We start from the raw sequence: 19000 nt of genomic DNA on the forward strand, positions 1-19000 counted from the left end.
TTTGTTTGTATAAAAATATCTGATTGACAAATTCATGACAAGTAAAAAAAAGTAGTTGTTAACTCTATATTTAAGATAAAATATAATTTTTAATTAAAATTGTTCAATTAATTATTTTAGATTTTAATACTTTATTAAAATAGTAAAATTCAAACAAATATTAAAAATACCTTACACAACATAACCTAAAAATAATCTCTCTTTTGATGTTTGTTAGGTTTCTTTTTATAAATTCACAAACTGTTAACATTAAAAATTAAAGAGAATTTGCGTATTACTTAAAATATCACAAACAATCAAGTATAAAATAAATAACAAAACATTTAACGACACTTATTAAATGTGACACATTGAAATATTTGAGAAGAGACTTCTTCCAGACCACGTGATCTCATCACATGTTCATGATTACAGCGCCTCTATAGGTCGTGCTCATCGCGAATATATTATATACAATTTGTATTTAAAGGGTACTTTATTTTTGAAGTCCCGTATATAAATAAATAAATTATAATTAAAACTAGCAAAATTAAACGCGCGCAAGCGCGCCAAATTGAGTATTTAATTATTTGTTATAAAGAAATTAAAGATTAATATTATCAATAATAATTTAATTTATTAGAATATTATTACATATTAAATGATAATAATGAAAATTATATGTTTACACTCCTCGGATTATACGACTTTTTCCGACACAGTGGCCAGGAACTTTAGATGTACAGAAAACCGAAAATCACAGAAACAAAATACATTTTGTGTTTAATTAAAGTCTTTTATTATAGGGTTATTTAAAGACTTTGATAATTTTTTCTAATAAAAAAAAATTAAAAATAATAATCACTTAGGTTTAATCCAGACGATTTTAAATTGAAAATTCTTTGTTAATAAAATTTTTTCATATATTCAAGAGTGACAAATCAATTTCTAAGGTCCTAAATTTGTTAAATCTGTATTTATCTCAATTTTTTGGAAAATGAATTTATCAACTTTTGAAAACTTGCTCCTCAATTAAAATTAGTTTTTTAAAGCTGTTTTTAAATTGCAAAAGCATTGTACACTTATTTGTCACTCTTGAAAATCTGTTACAAAGATGGATACATTTTATGCACTCAAAATATGACATGTATAAAATTCACTTTCATTTACATAAAAAACAATATTAATACCGAAATTAAATCATTAATGCAAACTGCGAAAAATAACATTATAGGATTCGTGACTAATCGTAAACTAAACAAACTTATCAGGTTATAAAACAAATAAATGTAATTTTTCTGAACAAAAATATAATGCATTGAATAAATAAGTAAATTCACATTGTTTTATCATAATGTATTTGTTAAGCTTTCAATAATATACGATAAATATCACAATAAAATTGAATTATTTTTTAAAAATTGCAATTCAAAATAAACTCAAACTTCAAATTTTAATTCAATATCAATTAAAAATCCAATAATTATCCAAAATTTTCAATTTAAAATTTAATTATTTACCAAGTTTTCAATTTAAAATGGAATAAAATTCAATTATTTTCTAAAATTTCTATTCAAAATTAATTATCCAAATTTTTAATCAAAAATGAACTTAAATTAAATTATTATCCAAAATTTTAAAATTCAATTATTTCCCTAAAAATTTTCAATTTAAAATCAAATAAAATTTCATTATTCTCAAAAATTTGAATTCAAAATTAATTGAATTTTCAATCATTTGAATTTAAAAGCATCTAAAATTTAATTACTTCTAAAATTTTCCATCGAAATTTTTTTTTTTTTGAAATTTAATCATTTCAATTATAACTCTAAGGAAATTCAATTATTTTTAACTATTTTAATAATATTCTTCGAAAATTCAACTATCTGAAACCATTTTTTAATTAAAAATGATTTTCAAATTATTGTATTTTGTCCGCATTTTCTAATAAATTTTTAGTGAAATCATCTAAAATTTTAATTAAAAATCACTTAAAGTTTCAATTAATTTCAAAAATCTCAATTTTAAATCTTTGAAAATTCAATTAAATTTAAAAAATGTTTTCCAAAAATTGTTTGATAAATTATTTTTAGTTCTGTAAAATTTAACAATTGTTTGAAAATTAACAATATCTTTTGAAATTTAATTATTTCTAAAAATTTCAACTTTAACCCTTCGAAAAGGATTATTATTACAAAAAAAAAATTTTTATTTAAAAATCTATAAAATATTTTTGTTAAAATAAAAAACAAATCCACTTTTTTTTGGAATATAAATCGACTAAAACGACTTTTTTGTGTCTTTAAGTTGATTCGAGGCCTGTATTTTTATAATTAATATTTAATAGGTATTCGTTGGTCCCTGGTACCTTAAAAATTAATTTTTAAAAATAAATTTTTTTCAAATTACTATCTTGTAGGAAATTTCCTGGCGCATCTTTTTTCTCATCATAAATTTTTTGTATTTGTATACAATTGTTGAATCAATATACAACTTTAAAAAAAATTTCATTGGTAAACGTTGTGTACTTCAGCTTCGTGAATTGAATTTTCGAATTTGGAATTTTAAAGAAACTTATTCCGAAATTTGGAAACACAATTATACAACTTTGGCAAAAATGAGAAAAAGAATTGTCAAAATTTGACACGTCATAAGATTACTATTCAAAAAAACACGTGAAATCAGAAAAGGCATTTTATTATTATATATAATTATTAAATTTCAAAAATTTTGTTAAATAATTAACTTTTAAAAGGGTTTTAAATTGAAATTTTTGGTAATTTTATTTGATTTTTTTTAAATTGAAAACAATTGTTAAATTTCATAAAATTTTTAATTGAAAAATAATTTAAAATAATTGAATTTGTGAAGAATTTCATTAAAATTATTATAAATAATTAATTTAGTGAAGAATATTTTAGTTAAAAATTTATTAAATAATTGAAATAAAGAAGTCGAAAAAAGTCATATAATTCGAGGCCTGTAATTTTAAAAATAACAATTATTAAGTAAAAAAGGAATAAAATGTTATTTAAAGAAATTTTTTTTCTTTTCAAAATACAAATAAAATTATTGTACTCACCAAGTCCCAAACTTCCAAAAATATCCCCAGGTGCAACAACTTCAATTTCTTTAATTTTTTTCTCATTAACACGTCTATAAATATCATCATTTTGACGTATCTCAGTCTTATTAACATTAGTCACATTTCTAATCGGCGATGGTTCCGGTTCCGATTCAAATTCTGAATCACCAGTTTCATTTCCACTTTGTTTTCCTTTATTTTTCATTGATTCGTCAATTAAAAATTCATTTGACATTTCATATTTATCATTATTATGGAAAGACGATTTATTATATGGATCAAAACTATCAAATTGTGGCACTGGTGGAAGTGGTTTAGTTGGTGCTTCATCAAATTTACTTTTACCAACCAAATTCCATGATTCATCAACGTCAACATCTTTTTTCATTGATTTTTCATCTAATGATTTCATAATATCAAAATCAATATCTTTCTCATCTGATACAATAATATCATCATGTTTCAAAATTTCAGGAATTTCTCTTGTTAAAAAATCATCTTTTTTCATAAAAAATTCATCTGGTTCATTAAAATTCATTGTTGATGATAAATCGGAAATTTTTGATTCTGATGATGTGAAATCAAATTTACCAAGTGGATCATCATCTTTAGTGATAAATATATCATCATTATCCTTGTCATTTGCCCTTTCGTTTGCCATAAATGCCAATGAAGCGGCTTTTGGATCAATTATTATTGGTATTTTTGTTGTTTCCTTTGATTGAAATGAATCGCTATTCATTTCATCGGAATTTGCCGATGGTGGCGGAGTCGCTGGAACTGGACGTAATTCAGGCTCAAATGCTGGAACACTTGTATCAAGAAGATTTCTCGTAGCAATGTCAGCCGCATTTTCTAAACGTTGTGAGATCGTTGAATTTGAATCAATCTCCAAGTTCGGTGGTCGGGACGATTCACGCATTGAAAATTCCTGTTCAAGATGTTCAAAATCATCAGTTGAATCTTGATCACGTTTCATTGGTCCTCTCACTGTTGATAGTGGTTGATCATCAAAATTCCCACCCAAAAGATCACCGACAACATCCTTACGAATTGTATCCGGATAAAAGTCACTTGCAAAATCATTCGACATGATTATTTTTTTTTAAAAAAAAAGGAAAAATTTCGCTTTTAATTCACTTCACTTTTTTTTTTTGGTAAATATTTCAATTTTTTGGTAAAATATTTGACTTAAATGATTCAACTTTTTCCTTGATTTGTAAATAAGAAATGTTAATAGAAAAAGGATTGTCCACTCGGTAGGACAATGCGCGATTGACAGATCGTCCTGGAGAGGAAAGGACGGATTTTAGCCTCCACCTACGCGTCCTCCTCCACCTCTTCCTCGTCTTCCGGCAATTTTCGGTCGACACTCGAGTACATTCGCTATTTTCTATATATTATTATGATTTTCTACTTTCTGTGTAAATGTGTGTGTGTTCGCGCACTATTTATTTGAAGTTTTTTTTTTTTATTTTATTTTAGAGTAGGGAGAAAAGAATCACGATGACGACCGTGTGTTACTGTGTTGTGAAAGCGATAATTTTCTCTAACTTTGTTCCAACAATCGGTCAGCTGTCAAATGCGGAATTCTGCTACTTTTTTTTTTTTTATAGCAAAATGCCGTGACGCGACCATAAACAATACGAAAGATATTGAGATGCACAACAATGCGACGCGCGCAACTTGAAATTTAAAGCCGGATTCACATGGTCAATAAATGCACTATTGAATTTAAAAAATTTTAAATGTGTCAAAATTTTTATTTTTTGGAAAATTATATAAAACTTCTTTTTGAAAAATATTAAATAACAAAAAAAATGTTACACTATTTCTTTCTGGAATATGAACATATTTTAAGAATTTCATCTTTTAGAATTTTTTTAATAAATAATAAAGGGACATTTTTAACAAAATTAAAAATCCATTATTTCTGTTTTACTTTCAGGAGTGGTTAAATTAATTTTCCTTTTTAATTTCTTTACAAACATAGGATGTATTCCACGCCAAAGTGTAAGTCCATCTGCAATTGCATTTCGTACTTTTATGTATTTTAATGCGCTGATTACGAAAATTATAGTAACAATACCGAAAAATTTGATTTTTATGGTAAAAACCATAAAATAAAGTCCCAAAATTTATGGCTTTTTTCGTTTATTGGGAAAAATATGCAAAATTAAAAAAAAAAGTGCATCAGATATAAAAAATGTATTTTAATAAAATCTATAACTTTTGTTTAAACATTTTTTTTAATTTTGCATATTTTACCCAGTAAACGAAAAAAAACATAAATTTTGGGACTTTTTTATGGTTTTCACCATAAAAATAAAATTTTTCGGTATTGCTACTATAATTTTTGTAATCAATGCATTAAAATACATAAAAGTACGTAGTATAAAAAAAAAACCAAAAATATTTTTAAAAAATTCAAAATTCAAAAATTTTTGAAAAATTTCGAAAATATTGTAAAAATTGTTTGCCCATTATCGGGCTAGTTTCGTAAAAAGAAGTAATTTTTTTGAAACAATTTTGAAAAAAATTGATCAGTATGTCAAATGATAAAAATGATTTGTTATCATTAAAACTCAAAAATTTTATAGTAATATCGTTAAAAAAAAATTTCGATTTTTTTGTTGAAAAGTACGTTTAAAAACACACATTTTGAAAAAAAAGACTTTTAAAATTTGTGCATTTTTAAGGAAGTAAAAAAAAAATTAAAAATCATGAAAATTCTCCAATTTTCGAAATTCTATAACTCGAAACGGCTTGCTAAAGAAATTTGAAAAAATTCATGGAAGCTAGTCTCAATTAGTACTAAAAAAAAAAAAATTTCAAAAAAATCGGAGATGTAATTGCAGATGGACTTACACTTTGGCGTGGAATACATCATAGGTAAATGACTTTTTCTCATATACGTATTAATACACATTCAATCGCCTTAATGGAGTCATAAAATTATTTATTGATTTCTATATATTGTGATCAATAAAAACTAAATTTTAGTAACAGTACTTAGGTGGAAAATTCGACCTGTTTATATTCTGTAAATAAATATTTTTTTTTTTTTTTGAAAAACAGTTAAAAATTTGTTTAAATGTTAATTATTTAAAATTTCACCTACTTTAATTTATTATTAATCAAAATTTTTATTTAACAGAATTTTCATTATTGAACAAATTCTTATTTAAGAAAATTTCCATTTTTTTTTGTAAATACCTAAACAAAATTTTTATTTCAACAAATTTTCACAAAGTAGAATTTTAATTTCAACTAATTTTTATTTAACAGAATTATAAGAATTTTCATTTAACAGAATTTTTATTTATACGAATTCTAATTTAACATATAATTTCTGTGTAACAAAATTTTTAAGAAATGTAATTTTTATTTTAACTAATTTTCATTTAGCAGAATTTTTAATTGACCGAATTTTTAATAAATAGAATTTTTATTTGCACAAATTTTCATTTAATATAGAATTTCTATTTAAAAAAAATTTCTAAAAGTAGAATTTTTATTTTAACTAATTAGGATTTAGCAGAATTTTCCGAAAAAAATATAATTTTATTTATTTATTTTTTTATATATAATTAGAAATTCTGCAAAATAAATTAAATAAAACAAGAATTTTTTTAAATAAAATTAATGTATTTTTAGTCACAATAATTGGGTTAAATGAAAATATTTTAAAAAGGAAATATTTTTAAAAATGAGAATTCTGTTAAATAAAAATTCTGTAAAATTGAAATTATATTTATTTATTTAAAAATATTTATATTATGTTTTTAACTAAATATAAATAAAACTGATCGATTGATTCATTAGAGAAATATTACAAAATTATTGACGTTTCAAAAAATCAAAACTTTTTCAAATTATGTTTTGATAAATTTAGTTTAAATTTTTTATGAATTTTAGTATATTATTCTTGAAAAAAAAAAATTCTGTATACTTATTTAAATTTTCAACGGCATAATAATATTACGAAATTATTATGACTTTTTTAAAATTAACAATTTTAAAAAACATGACTTGTTGCACAGTTTTAAGTTTTTTAATTTAAAAATATTATTTGCATTGATAAAAATATAAATATTTCGTGATGCTTGTATTATTTTAAATTTATTGTTCAAGTATTTATGAAAAAAAACAAACTACTAAGAAATAAACTTTTGAAAAGTTACAAAGTAACTAAAATAGAAATTTTATTTAAATAAAAAAAAATAGAAGTTTTTTTTAAATCACGATTTTTATCAGCTTTGATGAACATTCTATTAAAACAAAAAAAAAATTAATTTAATAAAAATATTAAACGGCTCTCTTAATCAGTAAATATTATAAATAAATAAAAATTATATTATAAATAGAAATGAAAATTTAGCTAAAGAGAAATTTTCTTAAATAAATTTATAAATATAAATGAAAAAAATCGATTAAATAAAAAATCTGATAAATATAAATTTGAACTTAAATACATTTATATCCATGAATGCAGACCTCCAGAAAAAAGTATTTAATTGACATTTAAAAAATTAAAATATTACTGGAAGAATAGATCTACAAATTTTCAAGAAAAAAACAGGCCTCGGATCGACTTTAAGGCACAAAAAAAGTCGAAAAAGTCAATTTTTTTTATTTTAACAATATTTAATTGATTAATGAATATTTTACTTGAAATAACTAATGTTATTAGATATTAAATTCGTTTTATTAATTCTGTAATGAGAATAATACTATAAGAATATTATCAAAAAAATTTATTTCGAATATTTCAGAATCGAACTAATATTGTAAGACAAATTTTCAAAATTTTATTTAAGTAGGACAAATTTCTAAAAAAAATTCTTAAAGTTACATTTTTATCATTTTTCAAGTCTGATTTAAGCAATTTATTCGAATTAAAGATTTTGTCATATTTTTCAGTTTTGATGGTCAAAAAAATTTCAGGCAATACTTCATCAAGTTTTACAGATTTTTAAATAAAATTTTTTTTTAAATAAAAATTTTTGAAGAGTTAAAGTCAAAATTTTTAGAAATAATTGTATTTTAAAAGATTTTGTTAATTTTCAGACCATTATAAAATTTTACAGAACTAAAAATAATTTATCAAATAGATTTAGATAACATTTTTTTTAAAAGTTTTTGAATTTTCAAAGATTTACAATTTAGATTTTTGAAATTAATTCAACTTCAAGTGATTTTTAATTTGAAATTTTTGATGATTTCTGCTATTAAAAAAATTTATTAGAAATTGCAGACAAAAATACAATAATTTGAAAACTTTTTAAGTGAAAAATGATTTCAGATAGGATAAATGCACTAATTACGGCGCGATTCGAGTCAAAACACCTTTGAAATAGAAAATTCGACATTTCTATTGCAGAAAGTTAATTTAAGACTTATTAAACTAAAAGCTAATGTTATTTAGATATTTAAAAAAATGTGAACTTTATAAAAATCGATTATTTAAATAAATATGAGAAATTAAAAATAATACCGTAATTTTCGATTAAGGCGAGTTTGTATCAGTTTCAGTGTGTCAATTACGGTGACAAAAATTACTTGTATTTTGAAGATACTTTGCCCGCACCGTAATTGAAGTCAATGAAAATCTTAAAAATGTTTCAATTACGACGAGGGAAAAAATTTGATCTCAAATAATTAAATTAATAATTGTTTAAATGTGCATTTTTATTAGTATAATTGTATCAAAATAAGATTAAAATAATTTTTGTTAACCAGTTTTCAACAGTTTTATTAAATATAATAGTAAAAAATATAGCTATTTTTTATGAAAGCGCCGTAATTGGTGCACTTATTCTACTTGAATTTTAGAAAAATATTATAAAAATCATTAAAAATAATTGAATTTCAGAAAAGTTATAATTGAAATTATTCAATTTCGAAAAAAATTTTAGATGGAAAATTTTAGAAATAATTAAATTTTAGAAGCTTTTAATTAAGATTTTTTTTTTTTAATGATTTCTGTTGATAAAGAATTTATTAGAAATCACATAAAAAAATTGAATTTCAAAAGTTTTTAATTAAAAAACTAATTGAAATTTTTGCAAATAATTAAATTTCAAGTGATATTGAATTAAAATTTTTTGGTAATTTTATTTACTAATTATTTTAAAACTATAAACAATTATTAAATTTCATAAAAATTTTAATACTGACTTTATTGTGAAGAATTTATAAGAAAACACAAAAAAAAATTGTTTTATTTGAAAAATGCTTTCAAATAATTGAATTTTCGAAGTATATTATAAAAATCATAAAAAAATAATTGAAATTTTTGCAAATAATTGAATTTTAAGTGATTTTGAATTAAAAAATTTTGGTAATTTTATTTGCTAATTTTTTTAAAACTATAAACAATTATTAAATTTCATAAAAATTTTAATATTGAATTTGTGAAGAATTTATTAGAAATCACAAAAAAAAATTAAGTTCCAAAAAGTTTTATTTGAAAAACGCTTTCAGATAATTGAATTTTTTAAAAATAATTAAAAATAATTGAAATTTTTGGAAAAAATAAAATTTTAAGTGATTTTGAATTAAAATTTTTTGGTAATTTTATTTGCTAATTTTTTTAAAACTATAAACAATTATTAAATTTCATAAAATTTTTAATAATATTAATTTTGTGAAGAATTTCATTAAAATGATTAAAAATAATTAATTTAGTGAAGAATTTTAGTTAAAAATTTGTTAAATAATTTCAATAAAGAAGATTTGAAGATGATCTGCATTGTATATTAAAAATAATGTACATTGTTTAAAAATTTTTTTAAAAAATGTAAAAAAAAAAGTCGAAAAAGTCGCATTTTATTAAAATAAATCGAAAGAAGTAGTATTTTTGAAAAAAAAAGTCGGAAAAAATCGTATAATTCGCCCTGTTTATGAGTAACTATACAACATTAAATGTTGTTAGAAATTAATTATTAATTAAATATATTTATTTTTGTTTTGTGCGAAGATACATTAAATATTTATTTACAATAAATAATTTTTGTAATTATTGTAATTTCTATCATCAGCAAAATCTATGAATAAATAATTATTTCTAAGTTTTTAATTTCATTCTTAAAAATTGTTATCTATTCTTCCAAAAGTTATTATTATTGATAATATTTTAATATATTTTCAAACATAAATAAAATAGTTATTTACTGGAGGTCTACATTCCCGCAGGTATAAACGTTTTTAAAGATAAAAAATTGTCATTTAAAAAAAAAAAAAAAAAAACAACATTTGTTAAACAGGTATTGGAAAATTTCTTTCCATATAGAATTCGGATAGGCGCTATAGTTGTAAATATTACACTACTACTTACTATCACTACAATATACAAGTGTCTGTGTGAAAAGGGAAGTTTACGAGGGGTACGGAAGGAGGAAAAAGTCAGGCGATTGGCGCGTACGCACAGGGCGCAGGCCTCATTTTTGCTGCAGACATCGCGTCGCACGACGGACGTCGTCGTCGTCGGTCTTCAATGTTAAAGTCGTTGAATGATAAAAAAAAAATCACTTTTTTTTTCTTTCACATTTGAATAGCGTGTGTGTGTGTGTGTGTGTTTTTCAAATTAATTTAAATTTTTTTTTTTTTTATTCTAATTTAAAATTAAATTTGAAATATGGCGAAGACAAAAGTTCAAATGACAATTAACACAGGAAAAGAGGATAATTCATTAAAACTTAAAAATGGATTAACCTCTAATAATTGTGATGACACTATCAACCGCAAAATCAACGGATTCGCTAAACTTCAAACAAACGGCCTCGTACAGGTAAGTGCACGTGCACCTAACTTGCACTCAACTTGATCCTCGTGTCCTGTTTTTTTTTCTTTTTATCACATAAAAGTCAATGTTCCATAACAAAACTATTTCCTTCCATTAAATTATAGATGAAAAAAAAACGTGTCTTTATTTCATGTGAATTAAAAAAATTACAAACTTGCTTAATTTTTCTTTTTTTTTTGGGGCAATTAATAAACAAAAAATCTTACCAATTTTTTGCTTGAATTTTACAATTAATTCCTGTTGATTATATTCCATTGCTTGATAGGTTTTATTATTTTTCGTCATATTTCCAGGAAATGATAAAGACTCGTGTGGATAATCTCCAGGAAATGATTTCATTCGTTTTTTTTTATCTTCGATTTTTATCTCACCTTATCTGAATAATTTTTTTTTTTTTTTGCTAATTTCTGCAAAGATAAAAATGATAATATTATAAAATAGTCAATTAATCGGATTTGTTTGGTTTTTGATTATTATTTTGATAAACAATTTTTTTTTTTTTTTATATATATTAAAATGTCTGTTGATATTTTTTGATTGATAACAGCGCTACCTGTCGTTTTTTCAAATTAATAAAAAATGACAATCGATTATCGATTTTTTCGCGGGATTTTTTGAATTTCGAATCGTTTTTTCTGGTTTAGTGGGGATGGGAAGTACATAAATTATCGAAGAAAATAATTTTTGATTTAATTTTTTTTTCGTCCTTTATCGGGAAAATGTTATTTTAATTTTAATTCTTTAATTTCAATATCTAGCTTGAGTTTAATTTAACTAAATTAATGTCCGAATGCCTACACATTAGGTCCAAAGACCTAGATATTCAATGTAAATTTAGTTTCCCTAATAAATTATTCCCGTAAATTAGTCTGTGATTGCTTTACACTCGGCATAAAGTTTTTTTTATAAATATATAAAATCAAGTTCTAAATTTATAATTTAATTATTTTTAAAATAAATAAAATTTTTATAATAAATAAAGAAAAAAAATAAAAAATTTTTAAAATTAAAAATTAGAAAAAAATATAAACTTCATATTTGAAAATAAATTGTATGTTAATTTTTGTTTTATATAATTAGATATACGTCAATAAATTAAAAAAAAAAAAAATTGACCAATAATATTAAAATTTAAATAATTTAAAATATCAATATGGAAGCTAATTTAAATGAAAAATAGAACAAAAAAAAATTTAAGCGCGCAAAAGCTATAAAAAGAAATGGAATTTTTATTATTGAAGTATATTCTGACGTCCTCTAAATTTACTGAAGGGAATTTAAAATGATTTAAGATGATTTAAGAACAATTCACGTAGATCATGACTTATTAAATTTTATTATATATATCAAAAAAAAATATTATTTATATTTAAATATTATTTATTCGATTTTTCATTTGAACATAATTTCAAATTGGGAAATTTTACTAATAATTAATGTAAATTCTGTTTAATTTATCCATTTAATTAAAAAATTTGGTTTATTACTATTTTTTATATAAAATATTTATAACAAACAAGATTTATTATTTAAATAATAATAATTATTATTATTATTTATTTAAGAAATATTATTAAATTACTTATAATGAAATAATTAATTATTGATTTAATAATTATTAAATACTTAATTTTTTAATTACTAATTATTTATTAATTATTATTGTAAATTAATGCTCAATAGTATTTTAAAAATAATTTTTTTTTTCAGCATCGGACTCTAAAGAAAAATGAAATACCAAAGTCGTCTGTACACAAGGAATCTTTTGAAAAAGTGCCATTTATTACAGCAGCTCTTACATATTTTGGATTTTATATTCTCATGTTTTTGGGCTTCGTTAATCAATTATTGTTTACTCCAAAAGTAGCTCAAGAAAAAAATAGAAAAGTAAGTATCGCTAATGGCTTTTTTTTTTGCTATTGCAATTTGTTTTTAAATTTTTTCATTTTCGAACAAACCCGCAATGAAACTGAATTTTTAAAACAAAATTAGTTGCATTTATTAATTTTTAATTCGAAACAAAATCATAAAAATATTTTATCAAAAAAAAAAAAAAAAAAAAAAAGAAGAAGAAAAAATTTTGTTTGTTTTATAATTTATTGACTTAATGAAAAAATTAATTCCATATTATTCGAAAAGTTTTTCTAAATAATTCTAATTATTTTAGAAAGAACTTAATTTACAAATTAGTAAAATTATTGCAAAACTATAATAATAATTATTATTGATTTCTAAAAAATAATTGATTTAAAAAAATAAATAAATTGACAAAAAATTGAATTTTTCAAAAACAACTTAAATTATAATATAATTTCATTTCTTTTTTAAATAAATATAAATTTTATTGTTAATAAATTACTAGAGCGTAAAATAATTTTTTCATTTTTTAAGAAACTGTATTAAATTCTTAAAAGAATTGAAATTTAAAAAAAAAAATTTTATTTTCCAAGCCCTAAAAACTTTATATTCAACAAATAAATAAATAATTAATGTAAATGATTTTAAGATGTAAAAACTATGTACATAGTATAAAAGAGAAAATAAATAAAAAAAATAAGACATTCTACTTCTTTTTTACAGGGTTACGCTCCACTTTACGAGAGTTTTGAGCGATTTTATTTACGCTATGTTTATCGTAGAATAAGGGATTGTTATAATCGTCCAATTTGTTCTGTGCCTGGAGCCATGGTCACGTTAAAAGACAGAATTACACGAGACTATTGCTGGACCTTTGAGTCAGTATTTTTTTTTTCATTCATAATTTTTTCCATAAAGAAAAATTTCTTTTCTTTTCAAAATATTTTCTATATGATATTCGTAAATTTGTTTCTTATTCATTATTTACAATTATTTTAACAATAATAATAATAATAATAATAATAATAATAATAATAATACGGATAAATTAAAAATAATAATAATAGCGATAATAATTAATTGATTATTTTCCGTTATTAAAATAATTAATTTTTAATTTAGATTTACCGGAACTGAAACTCCATGTTTGAATTTGGGTTCCTACAACTACCTCGGTTTTGCAGAGTCAACTGGACCTTGCGCGACAGAAAGTATAAAAACGCTTAAACAATTTGGCTGTGCAAGTTGTAGTCCTCGACTCGAATTAGGTATAACTAATGTTTCTTTTTTTTCATAGGGCAACTATTATTTTCAATTAAAAAAAAACAAAAAATTACTAATATTCAAATAATGAATTTATACCTAATAAGAAATTAAAAAAAAAAAATTCTAAAATAATTGTTTAAATAAAAATTAAGAATTTTCAAAATATAATTTCAAATAAAAAGAATTTAAAATTTCGAAAAAAAAAATTATTTTCAATTAAAAATCAGAAATTTTTTAAGTAAAATTAAATATTTAAACAAAAAATAATTGAAAATGGAAAAAAATAAGAATTTAAAAAACAACTGATCTCGACATTAATAAAAATGTAAAATTTAAAGTTAAATCAATTAAAAATTATTTTAATGCTTAAAATTAAATTGTATTTTGATTTATTTGCCGGAATAAAGGGAGTATGCCAATTCACGATGAATTAGAGAAATTGACTGCAAAATTTTTGGGCGTTGAGGATGCAATTGTTTTTGGTATGGGATTTGCGACAAATTCATTAAATATTCCCTCACTAGTCAGTAAAGGTTGTTTGGTAATGAGTGACGAAAAAAATCATGCCTCTCTCATTCTTGGCCTAAGACTTTCCGGAGCAACGACAAAGGTCTTCAAACATAACAGTGAGTTTTTAATATACAATAGTTTTCTCTTTTTTTTTTTTTTAATTATATATAAATTTTTTAATTTTAGAAAAATGTTAAATCAAAGTTTATAATTCAATTAATATTTTTTTTTATTCTTATTTTGATGTATAATTTTTTTTTTTAAATTTAAATTTAATTCACTAAATGGAAATCAATTTTCGCAACAGATGTAAAACATTTGGAGGAACTTTTGAAAAATGCAATAGTTTCTGGTCAACCGGGGAGTGGAAAACCGTGGAAAAAAATAGTAATAGTTGTCGAGGGGATTTATTCAATGGAAGGTTCCATCGTGCATCTTCCCGAAATAATAGCATTAAAAAAGAAGTATAAGGTAGGATAATATGAAAAATTAAATATTTGAAAAAATAACAATTTAATTTTTCTAAATGGAACGAAAAATAATTAGAAAATTCAAATTTAATTTTTTTTTTATCAATAAAATTAAATTTCTTGAAGTATTTTCTAATTTAATTTATTATTAATTCTAATCTATTAATTTCTAGTCTATTAATAAAATTTTTTTTTTTTTTTTAATAAATTATAATCAAAAATTTAATTTATTTTTATTTACTAACAACAAATAGCCGATAAATAATTTGTCTTTTTATTTTTTTTTAAGTCGATTGTTTTAATCTGAAATTTACAATTTCAAACATTTTTTTTTTTTTAATATTTATAACAAGAGACAAAAGATTGTTGGAACTATTTTCTGTATAATTTTTTATTTTGTAATGTCTGTTTTTTTTAGAAAACTATTAAAATATTGATACCAAGAAAAAAATTATAACTTTTATCTTTTTTTTAAATTTCAGGCCTATCTTTATCTAGATGAAGCTCACAGTACAGGTGCAATGGGTAAGAGAGGTCGGGGAATTGCTGATTATTATGAAATTGATCCTCGAGAAATCGATATTCTCATGGGAACTTTTACAAAAAGTTTTGGATCTGCTGGTGGATACATTGCAGGCACAAAGGTAATTAATTTTCTAATTTTTCTAATTACACTTTTTATTTTAATAATATTAATGCAAGGACATTTTTTATGAATTGAAATTATTTTTTTTAACAAATAATTTTGATATTAATAAAAACTAAAAATTATTATTGTTTTCGCAAAATTTATTTAAATTATAATTAAATTAAAAATTATATTTAAATGTAAATTATAAATAAAACAAGCTTTTTATATTTACATTATTCTACAAAATTAGAAATATTATATTTTTTCAAATTCAACAAAAATTTTAAATAAATTATTATTATTACACTAGGTATTGTAAATTTTGGTAAAAATTCTAATAAGATTGTATTTAATTAAATGTTTTCCTTTTTATTTTCAGGAGCTGATAAATCACATACGAATTTACAGTCACGCACAAACGTATGCTGTTGCAATGTCGCCACCAATTGCACAACAAATTATAACATCGATGAGAATTATTGCCGGCGAAGATGGAACTAATGAGGGAAAAAATAGAATCAAACAACTCGCTCGAAATACACGATATTTTAGAAAACGATTAAATCAAATTGGAGTTATTACTTATGGAAATGAAGATTCGCCAGTTGTTCCAATGCTTGTTTATCTCTTTTCAAAAATTGGGTATGTCTAGTAAAATTTTAGAAAATATGTTTTAAAAATTTTTTTTCTATTACTATTTTAATTTTTCAAATTTTAATTTAACATTTATATTTTTATAATTTTAATTTTATTAATTAAAAAAAAAAAAAAAACATTATTTCAGAGCTGTTGTTCGAACACTCACCACAAAAGGTATAGCTACAGTTGGTGTTGGATTTCCAGCAACTCCTATTATGGAGGGCAGAATTAGATTTTGTCTTTCAGCCGCTCATACAAAGGAACAATTGGATTATGTAAGTGGCAAGGCAAATTAATTTCATTTCTAATTAATAATAACAAATAATTTATAATTAGGATCAGACCATGATATCTATTTTCATCAAAGTCGTTGCGGTCTAATTAAAAAAAACAAAACTATTTTGTACCATCAATGAAAATAGTTTCTATTCTATTCTAAAAATAATAAACATTTATTTTCTCCTTTTTTCAGGCTTTAGCGAATATTCAAGAAATTTCCGACAAATTGGGACTCGCGTACTCAAAAAAACCACGGGACCCAAATCCAATAGAGTATTATTCAGACAGCGAAACAGAATGACAAAGTTTCACGGGAAATGAAAATTTATCCTGAAACTAATATAAATGTTTCAAAAAAGACAGCTGAGTTTCTCAGAACCAAAACAAGAAGAAGAAGAGGAAGAAAAAGAAAAAAAAAAAAAAGAAGAATCGTATGATAATTTCGCGCAGATAATTTACCTCTCTCGGAGGAACAAATATTCTGACGAAACGAATTATAGAATCGCTTTTTATAAACTAATTTAAGAAAAAAAAGAAGCTCTTAATGGCTTTTAGGAGTAGGCGATAAAAAAAAAAGTCATGCCTCTATCGAAGTAGGGTCCAGATAATTAATTAAGAAACTAATTATAATCTCACGAATTTTCGATTTTTGCAAAAAAAAAAAAAAGAAACAAAGGAGCATGTGTGATAAATTTCTTTTTTTATGGACAAACAAAAATAAGGATAAGGAAAAACATATTTTGAGAAAAAGAGAAACAATTACGCATATTAAATGTTAAAAATAACGTAACACAAAGAAAAGGAAATTTTAACGATTTATGACAATTCGCAAAAAAAAAAACAGAATAGTAGAATTTACGACAAAATTGAAAAGAAAATCGAAAAACTCATTATTGGAAATGATGAATTAATTTAAAATAAAATAAGTATTTTAAATTATTAAACAAAAAAAAATAGTTTTAAAAAATCATCAATTTCTACTGTATTTATAATTTTCATTGTTTTTAAATTATATTAATTTGAAAACAAAACGCGGTCATTCATCTAAGAATAATATACGTTAATTAAAAGTATTTAATAAAAAAGAGAAAAAATTATAAATTATAGAAAAAACGATCACAATGCATTTTGACGAATATAAAGTAAAAATACCGATATTTTTTGTTCAATAATATGTAATTTATTATTTACGATACATTAGAATTACAGAGAGAATTTTAAAAATTCAAAATGGCGAACGAAGTTTTTAAAAAAATGTTTAAACCCTTAAATACCAAATCTAAAAATTATTAAGAATTTTAAAAATATACGACAAAAAAAAAAAATTTTTTTTTCTTCTCAATAATTATTTTGAGAAGCGTTGTGATCGATTTTTTTTTTGTTCAGTAAGCGTTTTCGGATTTTGATTCTTAATTATTACTAATTACAATTATTTATTAAAAAGAAAGAAAAAATGCAAAATATAGTATAATTTGACAATTTAAACATATTGGAAAAAGAGTTTAAAGAAATAATTTTGCACCCTCTTAAAAAAAAGAAAAAAAAAAAAAAATTTTCCAAAATATTAATGCATAAATAAGCTTTAATAAAAAAAAAGAAAGAGAACAGAAAGAATGAGTTTTCTGTGAAAAATAAAATAGCTGTTAAATAGTTTAGTAAATTTATAGCAACTCGAAACTGCCTTGTTTTGATTGTTGAGATTTTCTATATATATATATTAATAATAAATCGATGATAATTTTTTTCTCATACAAATAAAAGTATTATTAACTAATTACTAGTAGAATCTAAAGAAAAGATTTCTCACACTTTTCAAAAAATATAAAAACTAAATTTTTTTTTTATTTAATTCTCAAAAAATATTTTATATAAAAAAAAGTGATCGACGATTTATTATTATAAATTTCTCAACCTTATTGTTCAAGTTTTTGTATAAATTAATTACATTATTTAAAAATGGTTACAACATTCATTCATTTTTTGAATGTGTTAAATATTTCGTGTGTCAATTTCGACGATCTCAATGTTATAAAATCAATTTTAATCATTACATTTCATTATGCACAACTTTTACTGTAACATGTACTTTTATTTATTTATTCTTTTTGTTTTAAAGTCAATCTCTAGTCGATAAAACAGTTATTTGTCCTTTTTAATTAATTAATATTATTAAACACATTTTTCATTATTGAAACAATCGAAAGAAAAATAAATGCTCATTTATGTGAAAATAACAAGAGGCTAAATAAATGAAAAATATATAGATATTTTTTCGGCGTTGCTGTTGAATAATCGAAATATTTTATTACATATTCGTTCAGAAGCAAATTATTAAATTGCAAACGAGACAAAAATTAAAAAAAAAAACAGAGAGAGGGATATTTAAATTAGATACACGAAATGAATTACTATTATAGTCAACATGTGGAGAAATATTCGAAATTTTCGATTTGAATTCAGAATTCGAAAACGTTGAG

At 21.9% G+C, this 19000-nt stretch overlaps 2 protein-coding genes across 6 annotated transcripts in view; one reads left to right on the top strand and one right to left on the bottom strand.

The window, feature by feature from the left end:
* The window catches only part of LOC127281630 (reticulon-1-A), a 66582-nt gene extending 55378 nt beyond the window's left edge, over positions 1–11204 (bottom strand). The window contains exons 1-2 of one of the 5 annotated variants that reach the window (XM_051305437.1): positions 3656–4702; positions 3062–3562 (exon numbers count right to left, since the gene is read on the bottom strand). In XM_051305437.1, coding sequence (XP_051161394.1) covers positions 3062–3562; positions 3656–4157 — 1003 coding nt within the window. In that variant the 5' untranslated portion in view covers positions 4158–4702. Of the gene's footprint in view, positions 1–3061; positions 4704–11077 lie in introns of those variants that run through there. The other 4 variants (XM_051305436.1, XM_051305438.1, XM_051305435.1 and 1 more) reach the window with 4 other exon arrangements.
* On the top strand, positions 10488–17198 carry LOC127281633 (serine palmitoyltransferase 2). The gene is made up of 10 exons (XM_051305444.1): positions 10488–10856; positions 12582–12758; positions 13452–13606; positions 13851–13996; positions 14402–14620; positions 14812–14975; positions 15457–15618; positions 15985–16247; positions 16390–16519; positions 16717–17198. Exons 1-10 carry the CDS (start codon positions 10704–10706, stop codon positions 16822–16824), a joined length of 1677 nt encoding a protein of 558 aa, XP_051161401.1. The 5' UTR covers positions 10488–10703; the 3' UTR covers positions 16825–17198.
* The last annotated feature ends 1802 nt before the right edge of the window (positions 17199–19000 follow it).

The sequence above is a fragment of the Leptopilina boulardi genome, unplaced genomic scaffold (genome assembly GCF_019393585.1).
Source record: "Leptopilina boulardi isolate dan_hultmark-lab unplaced genomic scaffold, ZJU_Lbou_2.1 LbouV2_273, whole genome shotgun sequence".
NCBI classification, from domain to species: domain Eukaryota; kingdom Metazoa; phylum Arthropoda; class Insecta; order Hymenoptera; family Figitidae; genus Leptopilina; species Leptopilina boulardi.

Excerpts from the sequence above, each read along its gene's own strand:
- LOC127281633 (XM_051305444.1), top strand. The coding sequence starts at position 10,704 with ATGGCGAAGACAAAAGTTCAAATGACAATTAACACAGGAAAAGAGGAT. Across the intron at positions 10,857-12,581 it reads AAACAAACGGCCTCGTACAG|CATCGGACTCTAAAGAAAAA; the intron begins GTAAGTGCACGT and ends TTTTTTTTTCAG. Across the intron at positions 14,621-14,811 it reads AAAGGTCTTCAAACATAACA|ATGTAAAACATTTGGAGGAA; the intron begins GTGAGTTTTTAA and ends TTTTCGCAACAG.